The 25,651-nt window shown below is 41.2% G+C and overlaps 1 protein-coding gene across 4 annotated transcripts in view; it reads left to right on the top strand.

Annotated features, from left to right (window-relative positions):
* The window catches only part of BMAL2 (basic helix-loop-helix ARNT like 2), a 105,663-nt gene that overhangs the window by 55,111 nt on the left and 24,901 nt on the right, over positions 1 to 25,651 (top strand). For all 4 annotated transcript variants that reach the window (XM_082637081.1, XM_082637078.1, XM_082637079.1 and 1 more), the window contains 4 exons: positions 11,221 to 11,300; positions 12,364 to 12,456; positions 15,439 to 15,556; positions 16,404 to 16,547. In XM_082637081.1, the coding sequence (XP_082493207.1) occupies positions 11,221 to 11,300; positions 12,364 to 12,456; positions 15,439 to 15,556; positions 16,404 to 16,547 (435 nt within the window). The remainder of the gene's footprint in view (positions 1 to 11,220; positions 11,301 to 12,363; positions 12,457 to 15,438; positions 15,557 to 16,403; positions 16,548 to 25,651) is intronic.

The raw sequence follows: 25,651 nt of genomic DNA, 5'->3' as shown, positions 1-25,651 counted from the left end.
CTAGGTCCATCCACCTCATTACAAATAGCTCAATTTCGTTTCTTTTTATGGCTGAGTAATATTCCATTGTATATATGTGCCACATCTTCTTTACCCATTCATCCGATGATGGACACTTAGGTTGTTTCCATCTCCGGCTATTGTAAATAGGGCTGCTATGAACATTTTCGTACATGTCTCTTTTTGAATTATGGTTTTCTCAGGGTATATGCCCAGTAGTGGGATTGCTGGGTCATATGGTAGTTCTATTTGTAGTTTTTTAAGGAACCTCCATACCGTTCTCCATAGTGGCTGTACCAATTCACATTCCCACCAGCAGTGCAAGAGTGTTCCCTTTTTTCCACACCCTCTCCAGCATTTATTGTTTCTAGATTTTTTGATGATGGCCATTCTGACTGGTGTGAGATGATATCTCATGGTAGTTTTGATTTGCATTTCTCTAATGAGTAAAGATGTTGAGCATCCTTTCATGTGTTTGTTGGCAGTCTGTATATCTTCTGTGGAGAAATGTCTATTTAGGTCTTCTGCCCATTTTTGGATTGGGTTGTTTGTTTTTTTGTTATTGAGCTGCTTATAAATTTTGGAGATTAATCCTTTGTCAGTTGCTTCATTTGCAAATATTTTCTCCCATTCTGAGGGTTGTCTTTTGGTCTTGTTTATGGTTTCCTTTGCTGTGCAAAAGCTTTTAAGTTTCATTAGGTCCCATGTGTTTATTTTTGTCTTTATTTCCATTTCTCTAGGAGGTGGGTCCAAAAGGATCTTGCTGTGATTTATGTCATAGAGTGTTCTGCCTATGTTTTCCTCTAAGAGTTTGATAGTGTCTGGCCTTACATTTAGGTCTTTAATCCATTTTGAGCTTATTTTTGTGTATGGTGTTAGGGAGTGATCTAATCTCATACTTTTACATGTCCCTATCCAGTTTTCCCAGCACCACTTATTGAAGAGACTGTCCTTTCTCCACTGTACATTCCTGCCTCCTTTATCAAAGATAAGGTGACCATACGTGCGTGGGTTTATCTCTGAGCTTTCTATCCTGTTCCATTGATCTATCTTTCTGTTTTTGTGCCAGTACCATACTGCCTTGATTACTGTAGCTTTGTAGTATAGTCTGAAGTCAGGGAGCCTGATTCCTCCAGCTCCATTTTTCGTTCCCAAGATTGCTTTGGCTATTCGGGGTCTTTTGTGTTTCCATACAAATTGTGAAATTTTTTGTTCTAGTTCTGTGAAAAATGCCAGTGGTAGTTTGATAGGGATTGCATTGAATCTGTAGATTGCTTTGGGTAGTAGAGTCATTTTCACAATGTTGATTCTTCCAATCCAAGAACATGGTACATCTCTCCATCTATTTGTATCATCTTTAATTTCTTTCATCAGTGTCTTATAATTTTCTGCATACAGGTCTTTTGTCTCCTTAGGTAGGTTTATTCCTAGATATTTTATTCTTTTTGTTGCAATGGTAAATGGGAGTGTTTTCTTGATTTCACTTTCAGATTTTTCATCATTAGTATATAGGAATGCCAGAGATTTCTGTGCATTAATTTTGTATCCTGCAACTTTACCAAATTCATTGATTAGCTCTAGTAGTTTTCTGGTAGCATCTTTAGGATTCTCTATGTATAGTATCATGTCATCTGCAAACAGTGACAGCTTTACTTCTTCTTTTCTGATTTGGATTCCTTTTATTTCCTTTTCTTCTCTGATTGCTGTGGCTAAAACTTCCAAAACTATGTTGAATAAGAGTGGTAAGAGTGGGCAACCTTGTCTTGTTCCTGATCTTAGTGGAAATGGTTTCAGTTTTTCACCATTGAGGACGATGCTGGCTGTGGGTTTGTCATATATGGCCTTTATTATGTTGAGGAAAGTTCCCTCTATGCCTACTTTCTGCAGGGTTTTTATCATAAATGGGTGTTGAATTTTGTCGAAAGCTTTCTCTGCATCTATTGAGATGATCATATGGTTTTTCTCCTTCAACTTGTTAATATGGTGTATCACGTTGATTGATTTGCGTATATTGAAGAATCCTTGCATTCCTGGAATAAACCCCAGTTGATCATGGTGTATGATCCTTTTAATGTGCTGTTGGATTCTGTTTGCTAGTATTTTGTTGAGGATTTTTGCATCTATGTTCATCAGTGATATTGGCCTGTAGTTTTCTTTCTTTGTGACATCCTTGTCTGGTTTTGGTATCAAGGTGATGGTGGCCTCGTAGAATGAGTTTGGGAGTGTTCCTCCCTCTGCTATATTTTGGAAGAGTTTGAGAAGGATAGGTGTTAGCTCTTCTCTAAATGCTTGATAGAATTCGCCTGTGAAGCCATCTGGTCCTGGGCTTTTGTTTGTTGGAAGATTTTTTATCACAGTTTCAATTTCAGTGCTTGTGATTGGTCTGTTCATATTTTCTATTTCTTCCTGATTCAGTCTTGGCAGGTTGTGCATTTCTAAGAATTTGTCCATTTTATTGGCATAGAGTTGCTTGCAGTAATCTCTCATGATCTTTTGTATTTCTGCAGTGTCAGTTGTTACTTCTCCTTTTTCATTTCTAATTCTATTGATTTGAGTCTTCTCCCTTTTTTTCTTGATGAGTCTGGCTAATGGTTTATCAATTTTGTTTATCTTCTCAAAGAACCAGCTTTTAGTTTTATTGATCTTTGCTATCGTTTCCTTCATTTCTTTTTCATTTATTTCTGATCTGATTTTTTTTTTTTTTTTTTTTTTTTTACGGTACGCGGGCCTCTCACTGTTCTGGCCTCTCCCGTTGCGGAGCACAGGCTCCGGACGCGCAGGCTCAGCGGCCATAGCTCACGGGCCCAGCCGCTCCGTGGCACGTGGGATCTTCCCAGACCGGGGCCTGAACCCGTGTCCCCTGCATCGCAGGCTCAGCGGCCATGGCTCACGGGCCCAGCCGCTCCGTGGCACGTGGGATCTTCCCAGACCGGGGCACGAACCCGTGTCCCCTGCATCGGCAGGCGGACTCTCAACCACTGCGCCACCAGGGAAGCCCTGATCTGATTTTTATGATTTCTTTCCTTCTGCTAACTTTGGGGTGTTTTTGTTCTTCTTTCTCTAATTGCTTTAGGTGCAAGGTTAGGTTGTTTATTCGAGATGTTTCCTGTTTCTTAAGGTGGGATTGTATTGCTATAAACTTCCCTCTTAGAACTGCTTTTGCTGCATCCCATAGGTTTTGGGTTGTCGTGTCTCCATTGTCATTTGTTTCTAGGTATTTTTAAATTTCCTCTTTGATTTCTTCAGTGATCACTTCGTTATTGAGTAGTGTATTGTTTAGCCTCCATGTGTTTGTATTTTTTACAGCTCTTTTCCTGTAATTGATATCTAGTCTCATAGCATTGTGGTTGGAAAAGATACTTGATACAATTTCAATTTTCTTAAATTTACCAAGGCTTGATCTGTGACCCAAGATATGATCTATCTTGGAGAATGTTCCATGAGCACTTGAGAAAAATGTGTATTCTGTTGTTTTTGGATGGAATGTCCTATAAATATCAATTAAGTCCATCTTGTTTAATGTATCATTTAAAGCTTGTGTTTCTTATTTATTTTCATTTTGGATGATCTGTCCATTGCTGAAAGTGGGGTGTTAAAGTCCCCTACTATGAGTGTGTTACTGTCGATTTCTCCTTTTATGGCTGTTAGTATTTGCCTTATGTAATGAGGTGCTCCTATGTTGGGTGCATAAATATTTACAACTGTTATATCTTCTTCTTGGATCAATCCCTTTATCATTATGTAGTGTCCTTCTTTGTCTCTTCTAGTAGTCTTTATTTTAAAGTCTATTTTGTCTGATATGAGAATTGCTACTCCAGCTTTCTTTTGGTTTCCATTTGCATGGAATATCTTTTTCCATCCCCTTACTTTCAGTCTGTATGTGTCTCTAGGTCTGAAGTGGGTCTCTTGTAGACAGCATATATATGGGTCTTGTTTTTGTATCCATTCAGCCAATCTGTGTCTTTTGGTGGGAGCATTTAGTCCATTTACATTTAAGGTAATTATTGATATGTATGTTCCTATTCCCATTTTCTTAATTGTTTTGGGTTCGTTATTGTAGGTCTTTTCCTTCTGTTGTGTTTCTTGCCTAGAGAAGTTCCTTTAGCATTTGTTGTAAAGCTGGTTTGGTGGTGCTGAACTCTCTCAGCTTTTGCTTGTCTGTAAACGTTTTAATTTCTCCATCAAATCTGAATGAGATCCTTGCTGGGTAGAGTAATCTTGGTTGCAGGTTTTTCTCCTTCATCACTTTAATTATGTCCTGCCACTCCCTTCTGGCTTGTAGAGTTTCTGCTGAGAGATCAGCTGTTATCCTGATGGGGATTCCCTTGTGTGTTATTTGTTGTTTTTGCCTTGCTGCTTTTTTTTTTTTTTTTTTTTTTTTTTGCGGTACGCGGGCCTCTCACTGTTGTGGCCTCTCCCGTTGCAGAGCACAGGCTCCGGACGCACAGGCTCAGCGGCCATGGCTCACGGGCCCAGCCGCTCCGCGGCATATGGGATCCTCCCAGACCAGGGCACGAACCCGTATCCCCTGCATCGGCAGGCGGACTCTCAACCACTGCGCCACCAGGGAGGCCCGCCTTGCTGCTTTTAATATGATTTCTTTGTGTTTAATTTTTGACAGTTTGATTAATATGTGTCTTGGCGTATTTCTCCTTGGATTTATTCTGTATGGGACTCTCTGTGCCTCCTGGACTTGATTAACTATTTCCTTTCCCATATTAGGGAAGTTTTCAACTATAATCTCTTCAAATATTTTCTCAGTCCGCCGCCAAGAAGCCTGTGTGCGAGCGCAGGTCACTGTCCACACCGCCCTTCCGGGAGCCTGTGCAGCCCGCCACTGCCGGGGTCCCGGGATCCAGGGGCGGCTTCCCTGGGAGAACGCACGGCGCACCTCGGGCTGGTGCAACGTCACGCCGGCCTCTGCCGCTGCAGGCTCGCCCCGCACTCCGTGCCCCTCCCTCCCGCCCGGCCTGAGTGAGCCAGAGTCCCCGAAGAGGCTGTTCCTTTAACGCTGTCCTGTCTGAGTGAAGAACAGATGCCCTCCGGCGACCTACACGCAGAGGCGGGGCCAAATCCAAAGCTGAGACCCAGGAGCTGTGAGAACAAAGAAGAGAAAGGGAAACCTCTCCCAGCAGCCTCAGAAGCAGCGGATTAAAACTCCACAGTCAACTTGATGTGCCCTGCATCTGTGGAATACATGAATAGACAACAAATCATCCCAAATTGAGGAGCCAGGAGTCAGTGCTGTGCCTCTGAGGTGGGAGAGCCAACTTCAGGACACTGGTCCACAAGAGACCTCCCAGCTCCACATAATATCAAACGGCAAAAATCTTCCAGAGATCTCCATCTCAACACCAGCACCCAGCTTCACTCAACGACCGGCAAGCTACAGTGCTGGACACCCTATGCCAAACAACTAGCAAGACAGGAACACAACGCCACCCGTTAGCAGAGAGGTGGCCTTAAATCATAAAAAGTCCGCAGACACCCCAAAACACACCACCAGACGTGGACCTGCCCACCAGAAAGACAAGATCCAGCCTCATCCACCAGAACACAGGCACTAGTCCCCTCCACCAGGAAGCCTACACAACCCACTAAACCAACCTTAGCCACTGGGGACAGACACCAAAAACAACGGGAACTACGAACCTGCAGCCTGCAAAAAGGAGACCCCAAACACAGTAACATAAGCAAAAGGAGAAGACAGAAAAACACACAGCAGGAGAAGGAGCAAGATAAAAACCCACCAGACCTAACAAATGAAGAGGTAATAGGCAGTCTACCTGAAAAAGAATTCAGAATAATGATGGTAAAGATGATCCAAGATTCTATTTCCAAGATCCAAAATCTTGGAAATAGAATAGACAAAATGCAAGAAACAGTTAACAAGGACCTAGAAGAACTAAAGATGAATCAAGCATCGATTAAAAACACAATAAATGAAATAAAAAACACTCTAGATGGGATCAATAGCAGAATAACTGAGGCAGAAGAACGGATAAGTGAGATGGAAGATAAAATAGTGGAAATAACTGCTGCAGAGCAAAATAAAGAAAAAAGAATGAAAAGAACAGAGGATAGTCTCAGAGACCTCTGGGACAACATTAAACGCACCAACATTTGAATTATAGGGGTTCCAGAAGAAGAAGAGAAAAAGAAAGGGATAGAAGTTTTTAAATGTTAGTTATTATAATTTTAAGTTATTGACAGATATCCACTATTAGCAAAGAAAACCTCCTTAAATTCAGCAATTTCTCTTAAAACTTTATTCAGACTTGTAAGTAGCACCTGAAAATGCATCACACCTTACTATTCTAAGATATTCTCACGTTTACGAGACGTTGGGTGAAGGAGGTCCTTAGCTGATGCTTCTTGGGGCGTGCGTGATCGTTTCTGACTTTAGAAGTTCCCCTATTTGAGCTTGAATTTTAAATCAAAGCGTAATAAGTATTCTGTGTATATGTGTAGTCAAAATCACATCTGGTTTGGGAATAACCCTGGTCTGGTGGGTAGAATGATGGAAATAGAATTGAGTTTTAGGCACAGGAATGTTAATGACATAAATTCATACCGAGATGATCAGAAGACCCGGCAGAGGAGTTCGCTGCAGACCACTGAGAAGCCTCTCAAAGTTCAGATTTGTAAAGATCTAAAAGATTATAGTGAAATCTGGCTCAAAAAGTATAAGAAAGGGGGCTTCCCTGGTGGCGCAGTGGTTGAGAGTCCGCCTGCCGATGCAGGGGACACGGGTTCGTGCCCCGGTCCGGGAAGATCCCACATGCCGCGGAGCGGCTGGGCCCGTGAGCCATGGCCGCTGAGCCTGCGCGTCCGGAGCCTGTGCTCCGCAACGGGAGAGGCCACAACAGTGAGAGGCCTGCATACCGCAAAAAAAAAAAAAAAAAAAAAAAAAGAAGTATAAGAAAGGAATAAGCAAAGAAGACTAGATCTCTGTCCTATACTGCATGCCAGGAAAAGGAATCTGTTTCGGGGAAAAGCAAGTTCTGTGGTCTGAACATAGAGACTTTGCCAAGTCAAGTTAAAGTAGCTTAGAGGAGGGCAGTGTTCCCTGGACTCCAGGTGCAAACTGCAGCCCAGACAAAGAGGATCTTACTTCTTACTGAGCCAAAAAGTCCTGGCAAATCTGTTCGGATTGGAGGAGGAGGGGGCATTGGCAAATTAGGAGGTAAAACTAGAGACAGCTATTAAAGGGCTATTCAGCAATAATTTGTGCAAGTTGTACTTTAAATCACCTTCCTTAGATCTCCACAGATGGTAGAAAAATGACTTGTGCACTCTGATCAGCTGACTGCATGCAGATCTGGAGTGCAGGCAGTGGGGAAAAGCAAGTTCAGCCCTTGATCCCTTCAGTGCCGTGCAGAGAGCAGCCCAGGTGTTGGGGGACTGCCTGGCAGGCTTCCTTTAGGGAGTGTGATAGGAGGTCTTTGGTTCATAAGAGTCTATTGTGAAAGAAGATTCTCTTTTACCCACAACTGGGTCTTGCATAAGTTGTATGCAACACTTCCCTTAAATCTTTTCGCAGTGAACATTAGCAGGCTCAGCTGAGGTCATTTGCTTGCAACCCTAAAATTACCCAACAGTTTTCACATTCACAGCGTCCTGGCAGAAGAGGACCTAAGGGAAAAGCCATGAATCAGTCAACTAATTCAACAAACATGAAATGAGCATCCGCTCGGTTCCTGTCCTGCGCTGGGGTTAGGAAAATGAAGGAGGCAAGATCTCTGGGCTGGAGGGGCTCATGGTGGACAAGGGAGACAGACCCCGGAGGAGATCATTAACACCCAGTGTGATAAATGTTATGTGGAAGTCTGCCTGGGACGAGGGGCAGAGGCAGCTCAGTAGGGAGGAGACGCTGCCTGAATCCAGAAGGGATTCTTTGGAACAGAGCGTAGATTTCACCATTGGCCCTGCTAAGCTGAAGCGAGGTGGTCACGTACGCATCACACATCCTGACCGGATCCTTAGTCAGTGCTACCCACGGATGAGGTGACTTAAAGCAGCTGGGGCTGCATTCCAGTGCCCTAGGCAGAGTGTACCCCAACTGGATCCACAAACGCCCAGATGCCAGATCATGAGAAGGCCGCACATGGATGGTCCACACGTCATTACTTTGAAGACAGAGGATGGTGAAATGATTTTTTTCTCTACACTCTGCAGCAGTGCTTTGCAGACTATCTGGGGGGAGAGCAGGTGTTCCCCACCCCCATCCATTGTGAAATACGGTACAATTAATTAGTGGAAAAACGCTCATGGGCTGGGATGCCACAACAGTGTTACGTTTCCATAAGCGTGTCTAAATGTGTATTCTTAATTTCTGTGCTCATCTCACCACGGTGTGATGACGACAGTGGTTTGCAGACCCCATTTGGAGTAAGCCTTCTTCTGCAGCAGCAGGCACTTTCTGAGAACCTGCGTGGGTCTGAATACCTGGGAGCCAATAATGCATGGGTGGGTCCTGGAGGCAAACCTGGGTTCGAATCCTGGCTCCCTGCCTTAATTGCCGTGGGACTTAAGTAATTTCACATTCTAATCCTCAACTCCCACAGCTGTGAAACAGGGGTAATGCATTGCCTCATAGGGTTGTTGTTAAGGACGAGTGTAAAGGGTGAGCACAGTGTTTCTCTTTTTTTCATTATTGTTCTTTCTTTTACTGCAGTAGAGTTGATTTACAATGTTGTGTTAGTTTCAGGTGTACAGCAAAGTCTATATTGAGCTATACATATACAGTAGGTCCTTGTTGTTTATTTTGTGTCCATTAATCCCAAACTCCTGATTTATCCTTCCCCCAACACCTTTCCCCTTTGGTAACCACAAGTTTGAGTCTATGTCTGTGAGTCTGTTTCTGTTTTGTAAATCCTGTTTCTGTTATTTGTATCATTTTTTTAGATTCCACATATAAGTGATATCATATGATGTTTGTCCTAAGACAGATATCAGAGAAAGAGCACAGGGTTTCTTTTTTTTTTTAACATCTTTATTGGAGTATAATTGCTTTATAGTGGTGTGCTAGTTTCTGCTTTATAACAAAGTGAATCAGTTATACATATACATCTGTTCCCATATCTCTTCCCTCTTGCGTCTCCCTCCCTCCCACCCTCCCTATCCCAGCCCTCTAGGTGGTCACAGAGCACCGAGCTGATCTCCAAGCACAGGGTTTCTTGATGCTGGAGGTGGTGGTCAGAGGACAGGAGGAGGAATTGTTATTGTCATATTGATCATTATTATCCTTAGGATGATAATGATCAATGTCATACTGTCATTTTTTAATGATGGTGATGAACTTTATAACAGAAGTTAGTGATCACGTTTCCTCATTTATTTTTGCCACCAGAATCTGAGAATCAGCTTTGTCACTGCCCTTTGGCAGGCGTACAGAATCGCACGGCTTGCATTTTGTTAGCTCGCCTCACCCTAGCTTCAGCGCTTTGCTGACTGCCCTCTTTTTCTCGCTGGCACGTCCTCACGTCCTCACTCTCCTATTTCGTCAGGGCTCGCCCATTCTGGCTGCCTGACACTGACTGGCTTTCCTCAGCACGATTCCGCCAGCCTCGCTCCAGGCCAGCCTGGAAGTGTCAGCGCCTCCCTCACATTGATTTATTCCTGTGCCTGGCCTGGCGTGCGGAGTCTGCATCTTTCATCCCTTTCTCAACTCCCTCCTACCAGGCTACTGGGTAGTAATAATAATAAGAACAAGAAGTCATTTGGGGAAATTCTTTGAGGGCTACCTAGAAGGTAGATTCCAAAAGAGATTTCGTTGGCTTATGCCAGGCCTTTTAGGGGTGCTGCTGCTCTGAGAAGACTTTACCAAATCACTCCATGAGTGTGTGTGATTTTCTGGTTTTGTTTTTTCCCCACCACTTCGGTAGTTGGTGAGTTTCGACTATAAATTCACCCAAGGACCAATTAATGGTTAGCATGTCTCAAGGTGTTACCCTACCTTTCTTGTGCAAAAGCATCTTTCCTTGAGGTGCCTAGAAGGAGGGGTTTAGGGTTAGGGAGGTTGGGAAGTGTAAGGGAGGGAAATGTGATTTACTTTTGAATCACCCTTGCTTGGAGGTTATCTGGGGACAGCACACCTTGGCTTGATGAACTGTCCCCTGCGCCCCCTTGTGGCCATGAAGGGCTTTCCCTGTCAAGGTTGGTGGATGCCCTCAAGACAAACGTACTTTTAGTTGTTCCCTTACTTCTCTCAGGTCAAATTTTACCGAGCTTTGACACGATCATTACTTATCATTTTCCAAGCTCTTCTGGTTTCTTTAGAGACTTTCCTTTTAATGCAGTAACCTCTGTGCTAAGGGCTTAAGGTGAATTATTTCATTTATATTTTATACATTTTTTTTGTATTATCAGAAGTCTCCATATGATCTTTAAAGGGTCATGTGGGAAATCTTATGAATCCATAAAATTTGCTTAGAATTCCAGAATCTCTCTATTGAGGGTAATTCATATGATCAGTTTTAATAAGGTAAGAAATTATAAAAATAACCAGAGTCATGAATATTGTTGCATGTTTTTATAATGTTATAGATAATATATTGCACTTTATTACTTTTCAATATACAGCTCTTACTGTCTGCACATTTGAGTATAATGGAATAAGTAGTTCTAAGAATTTACAGTCTGAGAGGCAGGATATTTCAACCTAGTAATAACGAAGAAAGAATGATTACAGAAGAGGTCTTAGAGTGTGCTAAAAGAGAAAATGACATCATCATCCTTGTCACCAATAGCAGCAGCAGCATTGCTTATGTTCACTGAGCATTTACTACATTTCCGTCTCTATTTTTTTTTAAGAAATACTCTATTTTATTTATTTATTTATTTATATTTTTGACTCCATTGGGTCTTCGTTGCTGCACGTGGGCTTTCTCTAGTTGCGGTGAGCGGGGGGGCTACTCTTTGTTGTGGTGCGCGGGCTTCTCATTGTGGTGGCTTCTCTTGTTGCAGAGCACGGGCTCTAGGCACACGGGCTTCTGTAGTTGTGGCACGCGGGCTCAGTAGTTGTGGCTCGCAGGCTCTAGAGCGCAGGCTCAGAAGTTGTGGCGCACGGGCTTAGTTGCTCCGCGGCATGTGGGATCTTCCTGGACCAGGGCTCGAACCCATGTCCCCTGCATTGGCAGGTGGATTCTTAACCACTGCGCCACCAGGGAAGTCCCTCCATCTCTATTTTTAATAACTATTTGACTTCTTTATTTTCAGGTATGACACGTTCTTATGCAGGAAGTAATTACAGACCTTCATTCATTCAGGATAATGAGCTCAGGCACTTAATTCTTAAGGTAAGTTAAGAGATATGTTTGTCTAAGTTGTATTTGTCTTTTCATCTTTGTTTGAATGGGAGGAAGATTTTTAGTTCTAAAAATCCCTGTTCTAAACATACAGGACTCTGTATTATACCAAATTTCCTTTACGATAAAAATTTAAGTTATGCAAGTAAATATGTCTTATTAGTTTAGGCTAATGAATGTAGAGGCAGAGGATAGGCACTTTCCAAAGGAGAGAGCATAGCTTGTCTTTAATGCTAAGCTCCTTACACTGCCTGGTGCCCTCACTTCCCACACCGTAGGCTCTTTTCCCCACTCTTGGCACCTCCTTCAGGCCATCTACCTTGTACTCAGTTCCTTCAGGATCCTGTTCTCTGCAGATGAGCCAGCCACTGCTTACTGAATGAGTTATTAGTCGATGCTCTGCCATTTCTGTCCTCATCCTTTCACGTGCACGCCTGGGTTTCAGATTCTCTGGTCTACAGCTTTATTTGACGTGGAAAATATGACCATGTCATTGGCTTATCCTGCTCCCAGGAGGTAATACATGTCTTGATCTTGTGCTATTACTAGGCTTTATGCCTTAGTATGATTAAATAGAAAGATTTTTGATACACCTTTGTCCGTTTTTCTTTTAATTTTTTTAAAGAGCCCCTTTTTTATTTGAAAAGCTGAATTCAAATACAGTATTCCTGATGCTTCCTGCATCCCAGTCTGCACAGTCCTTCCGTCTCAGTGCATCCACAGGCAACCATTATTGATGTGTTTTGATATCTTTACAGAGTTTCTGTATGAGTATAGAATTCGACATAGGTAATTTTTATATTTAGAAATATCTCAACTAGATATTCCATGCCTGGACTTTCCAAGTCAAAAACATTACTTTAGACTGGGGTTCAGTTTGATTTTGTCAGTCTTTTTATGCACTGAGACACTTTCTTGACATTAATTTTACGAGCTCTTATGACCACCCTACTAGTTTTATTGCTACAATAATTTCCTCAAAATCTGAATGTATGTGTATGAGAGAGACAGAAGATATCTTTTAAAATATTCACTTTGTATTTTTAAATCCTAGACTGCAGAAGGCTTCCTATTTGTGGTTGGATGTGAAAGAGGAAAAATTCTCTTCATTTCTAAATCAGTCTCCAAAATACTTAATTATGATCAGGTATCCAAAACTGAGAATATTTTCTTACTATGTTTATTAATTTTTTTAAAATTTTTTTTGGGGGGGTGGCTGCATCAGGTCTTAGTTGAGGCATGCAGGATCTTTCGTTGTGGTGTGGGCTCTTTGGCACATGGGCTCTTTGTTGCGGCATACGGGCTTCTTTCTAGTTGTGGTGCATGGGCTCTAGTTTGAGGCACGCGGGCTCTCTAGTTGAGGCGCACGAGCTCAGTAGTTGCGGCATGTGGGCTTAGTTGCCCCATGGCATGTGGAATCTTAGTTCCCCAGCCAGGGATTGAACCCGTGTCCCCTGCATTAGAAGGCGATTCTTTACCACTGGACCACCAGGGAAGTCCCACTGTGTTTATTTTGTAAAAAAAAAAAGAAACATATCTTGAAGCTCTTTTTCTGAACTCTTTCTTCCCATTGGGCTGTGGGATTGGCTTCTGCTAAGTTAGAACTAAGAGAGATGGGAAGATGTGTGGAAAAAGTATGAATTTTTGTTATTGACAGGAGTGTTCACTTCCTTCAGCAAGTTATTTCATTTTCCTGAATCTCAGCTTCCTCCTATGTAAACAGTGGAATTTATGGTTATACCTGTCTCTCAGGATGTAAGCACTAAATACGATATCATATTTGAGTGTCTGAAAAATATTAGTCACCCTTCTCTGGTTCCTCCAAGAGACAGCATTATTATTTATTAAGTTATACGCACTGCAAAACAGTTTTTGATCTAGGCTCTGGCAACAAACTCTGAAATACATCTTTCATTTAACTAGTGGTGTGATTGATTTGCTTCCTTGTTACTGAACACCATTTAATTTAAACTAGTTACTCAAAAACTATAGCACTGAAACCAACAGAGTGAATAAACTAGCACCTGTGGTCTCCTTCAAAAAGAAAGAGAATAATAGAATACATAATAAAAATAATATATATAGCTCTATTTACAATAGCCAGGGCATGGAAGTAACCTAAGTGTCCATCGACAGATGAATGGATAAAGAAGATGTGGCACATATATACAATGGAATATTACTCAGCCATAAAAAAAATGAAACTGAGTTATTTTTAGTGAGGTGGATGGACCTAGAGTCTGTCATACAGAGTGAAGTAAGTCAGAAAGAGTAAAACAAATACCGTATGCTAACACACATATATGGAATCTTTTAAAAAAAAAAAGAGAAATGGTTGTGAAGAACCTAGGGGCAGGATGGGAATAAAGACAGACCTTCTACAGAATGGACTTGAGGACACGGGGAGGGGGAAGGATAAGCTGGGACAAAGTGAGAGAGTGGCATGGACATATACACACTACCAAATGTAAAATAGATAGCTAGTGGGAAGCAGCCGCATAGCACAGGGAGATCAGCTCAGTGCTTTGTGACCACCTAGAGGGGTGGGATAGGGAGGGAGATGCAAGAGGAAGGAGATATGGGAATATATGTATATGTATAGCTGATTCACTTTGTTATAAAGCAGAAACTAACACACCACTGTAAAAAAATTAATAATGATATATATAAAGATATAATAAACAATATAGAAATAAGATAGCCCCCAGCTTTAATCTTAAATAACTCCCATTAACCTCAGCCTATATTCCCCCCAAACTTGAAAATTTGGAGAGATAGAAGGCATTCATAGATAATGAGTTAAATAACAGAAAAAGATATTATGAACCTACATACAGAGGGAGTGAAAACCAGCTGGTTATAGGTGGGGACGCAAAAGCAGGGTAAGACTTGATTTTTCTATCTTCTAATTGGAAATAAAGAACATCACACACATACATACACACCAAGATACTTGACAATTCAATGTAGCTCTTAAGTTCCAAATTAGTAACATGGAGGCCAGTCCCACTGGACACTGACTTTCCATTTCAGAGACCATTCAAGAGACTCACTGACTGCTCAGGAGGACTTTGGGATCCCCATGGTACAGGGTCTGGTCTTCAGCTTTTCAGCTTCAGAAATCTGATTTGTCTATAACAGCAGAGATTGACACAACATTGTAAATCAACTGTACTTCAATTAAAAAAAAAAACTGATTTGCTCTGAAGCAGTTCTGGGTATAGACTTATCTTAGCCAATCACACAATAGACTGATGTATAAATCAGATTGCTAGTGTTTTGTTTTGTTTTGTTTTTGATAGTGATATCTAACTGCCAAGCACTCCAGGCCACTTGGACCAGCTGGTCCATGTTTTTACCTTCTATAGGAATGTCTGCTTGGGTAATAAAGGAGTTCAGAAGAGGGGTGATCACTGTGGGCTTCACATGTGAAGTAGAATGTCTCCTAGGCTTTAAGATGAGCAGAGAAGGGGAGGAAGACATTTCAGGTTGGGAGAAGGAATCTTGGAATTCAGGGAGTAAAAGGCAATTGGCTGGATCAGCCAGGGAACTGAGTTTATAGAGAAGAGGTAATGAATTCCAGGTGATGAGACCATGCAAGCAAAGTCATGGGCTGAGGAAGGCTGTGCATGTGGGGAGAAGTGGAATGCCAAAAGAGACGTATTCCAGGTTGGATTTGAGTTATCAACAGTATGGTAATTATTTGTAAACAGTATGGTAAATTTGAGTTACACCATAAAAATCACAGGTATTCTCTGACTTCTATATTATACTGTAATATAATCTCTTTTACTAATGGTAAAGTTTAAAATAAATAATAATATGCCTCGAAGTAACATGTGAATTGGGGATGTTACCAAGAGTAACAAGAATAAATAGAATGTTAGTTATTAGATGTGTGTATGTGGTTTGTGTCTATCCAGTTATGGGTCTGTGTGCATGTATTTTTTTCTATCTACACGTATCACTGTTTTTAACACTGACCAAGCTAAGGTCACCCAGTACAGTAAATGTACCTGAGCTTAAGAAAAAGCCACTTTAAACCAAAGAAAGAGTATCCTATGTCTGTATGAGGAAAGGTAGAAATGACATGATACTGATTTTCAATGAACATCTACCTTATAAATAGGCTAGCTTGACTGGACAAAGCTTATTCGACTTCTTACATCCAAAAGATGTTGCCGAAGTAAAGGAACAACTTTCTTCCTCTGATATTTCACCAAGAGAGAAGCTGATAGATGCCGAAAGTAAGTACTCATTTCAGCATTCTTACCATTTTATGTAAATGTAATTATTACTTCAGAGTACAGCTGTACAGTGTTTTGAAAACATTAGCTAATTATGGTTTTATCAAGAGGAGAATTATTTAGTAAACTTTATAATCATCAACCTCAGTTTAAAAAAACAATATAACTATATAGAGAATTCATGTATTTGTACATGTATATAAAAACAAATACATTCATCTGAAGATGCTTTGGGGAAAATGTGATTACTTCATATTCTCTATTTTTCATATGCTAATAAAATCTTTATAGGAAAGTATCATTTGGGATAAAAAAATTGCTGGAGTTTTTTTATTATTTAGTTGTATGCTGAGGGACAATTATTCTCTTTCTTAAATGTGTTAGTTAGGTCTACTCAATGTGAAAGACCTTGTATAATTGTGCTTGAGAAGTATACATATTCTTTATCTTCTCCAGAAATACTTCTCTTCTCTGAAAATGCTTATTGCCTAATAATTATTTATAATATAAAAATAATAATGCTTTATGCTACTGATTACTGTTTTAGTTAAGGTTTTAATTTTTATTTAAAATTTAATTTAATTTTTATTTCATTTAAATTATCTTTACTATCTGCCCGCCTGGGGAAAAATATAAAGATAAATTTCAAGTGATTATAAATTATCAAAATGTGATTGCTTGACAAATACATTTTTGTTGGTATGTTTCACTTTGGGGTTTACTGTATAATGATGTCAATAACCATTTCTCAAGTAATAGGTGCCCAGAAAATGTTAGGAGGTAGATTTCAAAATTATTTGAAAATATTATTTTCTACCTATTCTCTTACCTCTTTGCACTATGAAAGCTGGTTTGCAAGCTCACAGTAATTTCCACACCGGAAGGAGTTGTGTGTATTCTGGCTCAAGACGATCCTTTTTCTGTCGAATCAAGAGTTGTAAAATCTCTGTTAAAGAAGAGCACGAATGCTTACTCAACTCAAAGAAGAAAGGTATTGTCCTTTTGAAATGTCAAGTGATTTGAGGCATGGATATAAAATTAAACGTCCTAAATATTTTCTGTACAAGAAAAAAAAAATAAGCTGAATGGTCAAGGCAAATAATTGAGGCCAAAAGCATTTATTTATCTAAATAATTCTGGTTCTGGTGAACCAAGACCGTGTTAAGCAGATCCAACCATAAGTGAATCACCTAACCTACACAGAAGTCCATATGAGAGAAAACCTTGGTGGCCAACGCAACTACCTTAACATGGCTGAAATCTCTGTGATGTTTGATGCAAGTTATAAATTGAGCAGAGGCTAACATTATCAGGTTTTGTATGTGTTTTAAAGACTACCAGATTAATTTCTCTCTCCTTCTGTGAAGAAAAGAGTTTCCACATGGACTTATTTAGTACTAATATTTCAGTCATCTCTTTGTTGTGGTGCATGGCTAGTGTCCAGGATAACCATTTTACTTCTGTAAAACCTGATCTCACCCTCTGCCCCTGGCCTAGCATCTTACTCTTTGTTTCTAAGCCTTGCAACCGCATAGGTTGCAACCTCTCTATTCTGTTTGAGAACCTCTGCTTTAAATTCTTGTGTCAAGTATGAGATTCGTTGGGAACACAAGAGGAGGAAAGGGCAAGAAAGAGGAGAGGAAGAGGGGATGCCCTGGGCAGCAGTGCCGAGACTGGTGCTGAAGTTCTTTGGGTGTAGAGTCCTCCCCCACTTGCATTTTCCCACAGCTTCTATCACAATCTTGTTTCTAACAAGATTACTACATATTGGCTATGCTTACAGAACAGTGATAGAAATAAGCCTGAGATCGTTGCCTGACATAATAGTCTAATTAAATAGATTTTGGTCAGTCAGTTATTCATTGAGTACCTACTGTGTGCCGGGCGCTGTATCAAATGCAAAGTACACATTGGAAACAGGCAGACAAATCATGGCTCTAGTGAATTTGCTATTACAGGGACAGGAAGCAGTCAATTAACTTATAAATTAATAAATATTTTAGGAAAGTGCAATGAAGTCCATAAAATGAGATATTGAGGATAGGAATAGGGAAAAGGAGTTACTTTACAGTACTCAGAGATGGTCTCTCTTAGGGGACATTTGAGCTGAGACCAGAATGATGAGAAGGAGTCAGCTGTGCAAAAATCTATGGGAAGAAATTCCCGACAGAAAGATAAGTATAGAGACCTGGAGGTAGGAAGAACTTGGTATCTGGGGGCTCAACAGAGACCAGTGTGACTGCATCCTAGATGTGGAAGATGGCATTAGGAAGAGAGGAAGCTGGGGCCAGATCTGGGGGTCCATAGGGGCTGGGGCAGTGGTGTGCTAGGCAGTGTTTAACAACCAGCTCTCTGAGTAGAGTTCTGATATGGATGTTGGTTCATATTTTCCTTTACATTAATAAGTACGATAAAAGTTTTGTTTAAAAAACTAAGAGTTACCATATGATCCAGGGATCCCACTCCTGGGCATATATCTAGAGAAAATGATACTTCAAAAAGATACATGCACCCCTGTGTTCACAGCAGCACTGTTTACAATAGCCAAGACATGGAAGCAACCTAAATGTCTATGGACAGATGAATGGATAAAGAAAATGTGGTGCATATATACAATGGAATATTACTCAGCCATAAAAAGGAATGAAATAATGCCATTTGTAGCAACATGGATGGACCTAGAGATTATCATACAAAGTGAAGTAAGCCAGACAAAGACCAATATCATATGATATCACTTATATGTGGAATCTGAAAAGAAATGATACAAAAGAATCTATGTCCAAAACAGAGAGAGACCCACAGGCATAGAAAACAAACATGTTTACCAGAGGGGAAGTGGGGCGGGGATAAATTAGGAGTTTGGGATTAACAGATACACACTACGGTATATAAAACAGATAAACAACAAGGACCTACTGTATAAAGCTGGGAACTATACTCAGTATTTTGTAATGACCTATAAGGAAAAAGAATCTGAAAAAGAATATATATATATATATATATATGTATCACTTTGCTGTACACCTGACACTAACACCACATTGTAAATCAACTATACTCCAATTTAAAAAAAAAGAAATTACTAGAAGATGAAAAGAAGTAACCAATAGATAAAGTTTTATACACATAGATAAAAGCACATGCATATTTATGATGGTGAAAAAATAAAAACAAATATAGATTCCAACAACATAAGAGTGGTTAAGTAGCTATGACACAGCTACATGATGGTATATTATGCAACCATTAGAATCATTTATAAGGAATTTGTAATAACACTGTAAAGTTATCACAATGATATGCAAATAATGCAGAGTATACACTATGATTTCAATTACTATAATAACAACTGTAGAAAAAATTCTAAAAGGAAGTAATTCTAAATAGTAGTATTAGTTGGTGAAATTTGGCTATACTTCAATTAAAAAAGATAAAAGTGAAACCATGAAGACATATTGTCGGAACTTCACTCATTTTTTTAATGATATGAGTGACTTTGCTGAAATAGTTTTTTAATACTGGAAGATTATTTACTCAATTTTTTAGTGCTATTCACTATATAACAACTATAGACACAATGCACTTTTAAGTTAAATCTTCATTATTAACATTTTGTCCATTGCTTTCATAGGCAGGAAAAAAAACAATAAATCAAGCCCCAATTTGTAGCTTTGCCAATTTCTGTGGTGTAAATCATCACAGTATGGCTACTTTCGAGCTACCAACATGGGGTCATTAGAGTAGGGAAGGGATATACAACAACACAACATTATATGGTATCATGGTCAAAAAGGATTTTTTTCAATAAATGTTTATTAAGTACACACTATGGGCCAAACCCTGTTCTATACTCTAGAGCCAGAGCAGCAAACAAACCAAAAACCTTGCTGAGTGATTAGTGCTATAAAGATAAAGAAAATAGAATAAGACATTAGAATTTAGAACCAGATCTCAAATCACTGTTTCACAATGTGTTAAAACATGGTTTTAGGGCTTCCTTGGTGGCGCAGTGGTTAAGAATCCGCCTGCCAATGCAGGGGACATGGGTTCAAGCCCTGGTCTGGGAAGATCCCACATGCCGCAGAACAACTAAGCCCGTGTGCCACAACTACTGAGCCTGCGTTCTAGAGCCCACGAGCCACAACTACTGAGCCCATGTGCCACAACTACTGAAGCCCACGCGCCTAGAGCCTGTGCTCCGCAATAAGAGAAGCCACTGCAATGAGAAGCCCGCGCACCGCAACCAAGAATAGCCCCCGCTCGCTGCAACAAGAGAAGCCACTGCAATGAGAAACCCACGCACCGCGACCAAGAGTAGCCCCCGCTCACCACAACTAGAGAAAGCCTGCGCACAGCAACAAAGACATAATGCAGCCAAAAATAAAAATAAATAAATTTTTAAAAACATGGTTTTAAACAATAATAAGGTGTAATTAATCATATTGATGCATTAAGTAATATGTATTATAATTTTTAAAGAACAGAAAAGTTTTACCACTAATAAAATTTGTTCCTAAAACCTTGTTTTTCCTCTTTTTTCTCTTGTATTTAAAATTTTAGTTTTGTGTTGATAATGCACATAATATGTTAGTACAAAAGTGGATGTATATAATATATACACATGAAGGGTGCTTACAGTTTTGTTTTGCTTTTTGCGGTATGCGGGCCTCTGACTGTTGTGGCCTCTCCCGTTGCGGAGCACAGGCTCCAGACACGCGGGCTCAGCGGCCATGGCTCACGGGCCCAGCCGCTCCGTGGCATATGGGATCCTCCCGGACCGGGGCACGAAGCCGTGTCCCCTGCATTGGCAGGCGGACTCTCAACCACTACGCCACCAGGGAAGCCCGCTTACAGTTTTTTTATAGCATGCAAAATAATGTTTGAAGGCCATTGCTTTAGAGATTAGAGAAGTAATAGATGAGTCACAGGATACCCCTAGGAACATCTCTGTACTGTGAGAAAGACTTTTTTCATGTTATATGAGGTCCAGTGGGAGCTAAGTGACCATTGCCATCACCGCAGTAACTTATGAAGTACTAAATCAGACACCCTGAGTCTGCCCCCCTTAGGACTTCATATTAAGACCACAGGAAGGTCAAGACATGTAGACCAGCTAGGAGAACCTCACAGAAACATTTCAAAAGATCTGTCCGTGAATAAGGAAGACTACAGGATGATCAGTGGAGATATGAAAGATTTAAGAGGACAGCCTGGTGATGTGCTTCTCCACCATAATGAAGGTTTAATCCTGAATTGACAAGTGCCCAGTATGGAAGAAAAGATTGGTGCCTGTCAAGCCTGTGGCCCTGGAGGCTTCCCAGACTCAGATCTCCAAAACAGGATGCCAACAGCAGCACCAGGGCATCCTGCTGGAAGGAATGGAGAATGCAAGCCCATTGGCAGATCCTGGACCATTAAAGCACAGGCAACACCTCTTTCCAGGAAATCTTCCCTGACACCCTCCCCTTGCTGGTTGGCTTGAGTCCCCAGTACCCGCTTTTGCTAATCCATTAATAATCCTGAGCATCTCTTATATCACGGCCCATTCCACACCGTGTCAAAATTATTATTATATTTTTGTTTGCCTCCCACACTAAACTGAGAGCTTCATTTCTCTTTCCATGATGCCTGGCACACAGTAGGCACTGAAACATTTACTGAAGGCATAAGTGACCATCCTCTTGCCCTCTGTTCCTGATTCAAACCACATCATTGCTCTGCAGTCTACAAGAACAATTAAGAATCCAGTGAATTAGTCTACATTATAGTGTTTTACTTTCACCAAAGAAGCAATTTAAACACATTTTGAGATTTTTTTCCCCCAAGACATTTTGAGCAAATACTATGGACCGAATTATGTCCCCTAAAATCCATATGTTGAAGTCCAGTGTGGTCGTATTTGGAGATGGGACCTTTGGGAGATAATTAGGTTTAGGTGAGGTCATGAGGGTGAGGCCCTCCTTCTAAGAGGAGACCCCAGAGAGTTTGCTGTCTGTGAGCACACAGCGAGATGGTAGCTGCCTGTGAGCTAGGATGAGAGTCCCCACCAGAACTCAACTATGCTGCCATCCTGATCTCGGAGCTCCAGCCTCCAGAACTGTGAGGAAATAAACTTCTGTTATTTAAGCCACTCAGCCTGTAGTGCTTTGTTATGCGGGCCCCAGCTGACTAGGATGAGAAACAGCTTGGATCATTTTTCTCTACTGGAATTCCAATAAGTAAATCTGAAAAGGCTCTGCAGTGGAAACCAAAGGCATCTTGGCCTTGCTGAAAATAAATGTATGTTTATTAAGTTGGCATTTTACAGTTTGTCTTGAAATACGGCACTACGAGTCACAAATCGGTGGTAGGACTCTACCTTGTCTAGGCTCATCCTTTCTTGTACCTTAGAGTTTTCATTTTTTTTGTTGTGGTGGTTGTGGTTGTTGTTGCGGTACACGGGCCTCTCACTGTTGTGGCCTCTCCCCTTGCGGAGCACAGGCTCCAGACGCGCAGGCTCAGCGGCCATGGCTCACGGGCCCAGCCACTCCGCGGCATGTGGGATCCTCCCGGACCTGGGCACGAACCCGTGTCCCCTGCATCGGCAGGCGGACTCTCAACCACTGCGCCACCAGGGAAGCCCTCATTTCATTTTTTGTCAAATTCTAGGACAGCACATGACTGAATATATACAGTCAGTCACTAATAATAATCTTAGAGGTATAATGCTTTCTGTGTCTGGCCTTTTAACCCTTTGTAAAGATACCAAAAGGAAAGTGAGATATCTTCTGTGAAACTACATGGTACTGTGGTAGCATTCCAAAGCAGTCTTGTAAATACTGAATCTTAAGCAAAAACACATGTGTATAGTCATAGGTTAAAAAAAAAAATCCAAGCAGCATTCTTGAAGAATGTAATAATCAAACTTTAGTCCTTCCATGTGGTTTCTAAAAGGATTTTTTTTTAATTATAAGTTTTAGAGATGTATAAGAGAGGCAGGGAAAGTTTCTTTCCTTTGAAATACATATTGATAATCCTACTGGGAAAATACAGATATTTCAAGAATATCTGGTAAATGGTCAGTTGGAGCTAATTTATAGTTGAATTCTGTGATGCATTAAAGAAACTGAAATATCTTTAAGTCCCTCCATTGTCCCAGGTTCTTATACTAGGTCCTGCTTCACAACAGCCGTGCTGGTGGACAGGCTTTAGGACAGAGTGGACAGGGCCTGGGCTCTGAATTCAATAGAGTTTTTTTGTTTGTTTGTTTGTTTTTTTTTTTTTGCAGTATGCGGGCCTCTCACTGTTGTGGCCTCTCCCGTTGCGGAGCACAGGCTCCGGACGCGCAGGCTCAGCGGCCATGGCTCACGGGCCCAGCCACTTCACGGCATGTGGGATCCTCCCGGACCGGGGCACGAACCCATGTCCCCTGCATCGGCAGGCGGACTCCCAACCACTGCGCCACCAGGGAAGCCCTCAATAGAGTTTTAATGTCAGGTCTGCTGCTTAACAACTGTGCGACGTTAGGCAAGTTCCTCTCAATATATGGGAAATGGGTGGGTGGACTGAATTGTGTTTCCCCTAAATCCACATGTAGAAGGCCTTATTCCCAATGTGCCTGTATTTGGAGACAGGGCCTTTAAAGAGGTAATAAAGGTTAAGGGAGGTCATAAGACTGGGGCCCTAATCTGCTGTGACTGGTATCCTCATAAGAGGAGGAGAAGACGCCAGGGGTGCATACACGCAGAGGAGGCCAGCTGAGGGTGCAGTGAGAGAGGCCTCAGGAGACACCAAGCCTTCCAACACCTTGATCATGGACCTCTAGCCCCCAGAACTTTGAGAAAATACATTTCTATTGTTTAAGCCACCCGTCTGGTATTTTGTATAGCAGCCCGAGCAGACTGATACAATGGCTGGACTAAGCACCTCACGGGAGTGTGGTTAGGATTACATGTAGCTGAGGCAGTGCTTGGCTTCTAGTAAGCACTCACTATGTGTAAGCTGTTATTTGTGGCTCAGAAAGAAGAGAGGGAGAATAAAAGAGCAAGAAAGAGAATCAGTATGTATTTAAAATCTGAATGCCAAGCACTTTGCATAAGTACCTAATTTAATTTGCATAACAATCCTGTGCAAACCATCCCAGTCTTGCAGATGAGAAAAACCAGAAGCTGAAAAAGGTTCTGTAACTTGTCTGAAGTCACCTAGAAAGTGGCAGAATCAGGAATCTGGCTTTAAAATCTGTCTTCTTTCCACTATGCCATGCCACCTGTTAAGAGTAGCTTCCTAGATGCCAAAGGTTATTAATGGGAGAGATCCATTCCAGATGATTTCTGCAGCAGACACACAGCAACGGGGTCGGCTCCTGTTGTGGGAATGTACCCCCGCCCACACACAGATGCTCATCCCCACTCCAAGCTGGGCTACACAGATGCCTGCAGTTACAGCCAAGTATGTTTTCAAAGAGGACTTTTTAATCTGCTCAAGTACTTGACCAGGTATTCACTTAATACTCCAAAGCTCTGTGCCAAAGGCATGAGGTGGATTTGGCCTAAGAGGTGATGAGGGCTTGTGTTAACCATCAGCGGGGCCAGTCCCCGCAGTGGAAGAGTTGGAAGTTGGGGAGCAGTGTATGTAGACAGACATGTAGACAGATGCCTGGGCCCCGATGAGGTAACTGCAGAATGTAACCCTGATTGGCCACACGGATGACTTCCCACTCATGAGACAGTTTTGTATTTTACTTTAACCAAAGGCAGTGTCCGTCAAGTGAAATGATTATCTTTTGCATAGAGTTGCTACTACATTGTTTTTTCCAATAATAATTAGCCAATGGAATTCACTATGTTTTAAGACCACTCCCTGTTAATGAAGAAAGCCTGTAGTTAGTAAAGGTGTTTTTCCCTTTTACCAGGACATGCCAGTTCCATTTAAAATTTTAAATTATTGCTTAAGACTACTTTTTAGAGCAGTTTTAGCTTTACAACAAAATCGAGAGAGAGGTATAGAGATTTGCCATATACCCCTTGCCCTCACACATGTATAGTTTTCCCCATTATCAACATCTTCCACCCAGAATGCCATATATATCTTTTAAAACAAGGATGAAACCTACACTGACACATCACAATCACCCAAAGTCCATTAGTTTACCTTAGGGTTCACTCTTGGTGGTGTACATTCTGTGGGTTTGGACAAATGTATAATTACGTACATCCATCGTTATAATATCATACAGAGTATTTTCACTGCCCTAAAAATCCTCTGTGCCCTGTCTATTCATCTCTCCCCCAGACTAGCCCTGGCAATCACTTATTTTTTGTTTCCTACTTTTGCCTTCGTTATATTTAAATTTAAAAGAAGAGAGACTAGAAAGCAGCCCTTTTAATGCTAATTGAAAATAAACTTAGGGGCTTCCCTGGTGACGCAGTGGTTAAGGCTCTGCACTCCCAATGCAGGGGGCCTCGGTTTGATCTGTGGTCAGGGAACTAGATCCCACACACATGCCGCAACTAAGAGTTCGCATGCTACAACTAAAGAGCCAGCGAGCCGCAACTAAGGAGCCCTCCTTCCACAACTAAGGAGCCCTCCTTCCACAACTAAGGAGCCCACATGCCGCAACTAAGGAGCCTGCCAGCCACAGCTAAGAACCAGCACAACCAAAAAAAATAAAAATTAAGATTTATGGAAAGGCCATTTGTCAAGATTGGCTATGAGTCGCTCAAGTGGGGCTTCATTATATTATTCTCTCTGATTTTGTGAATATTTGAGATTTTCCATAATAAAAAGTTTTTTAAAAACATGATTGGCATTAAAAACATTATTTCTACCATGATTCTCACATAAATGCCATGGATCAAATTTTGAAACAGCTTTTAAAACGGGGTTAAAAAAAAAAAAACGGGGTAAGATTGCTCATGTATCTCCACTTGTGAAATCAAACGCTGTTAAGGATGGATGATTGTCACCAAATATCTTAGGTATTTCTTAAATTTATCTTGGTAAGATAATCAGTAATCCATGGGCTTCTTGTGCAAAAAGATGTGGCATCCTCTCATGCCCCTTGGCTTCCAGTGACCAATACTCGTGACTCTGCTTGACCTCTCTCTCTGGTCC

Source organism: Mesoplodon mirus (genome assembly GCF_964341445.2).
Source record: "Mesoplodon mirus genome assembly, chromosome: 11".
Taxonomy (NCBI): Eukaryota; Metazoa; Chordata; class Mammalia; order Artiodactyla; family Ziphiidae; genus Mesoplodon; species Mesoplodon mirus.
This window is presented reverse-complemented; position numbering and strand designations above follow the sequence as displayed.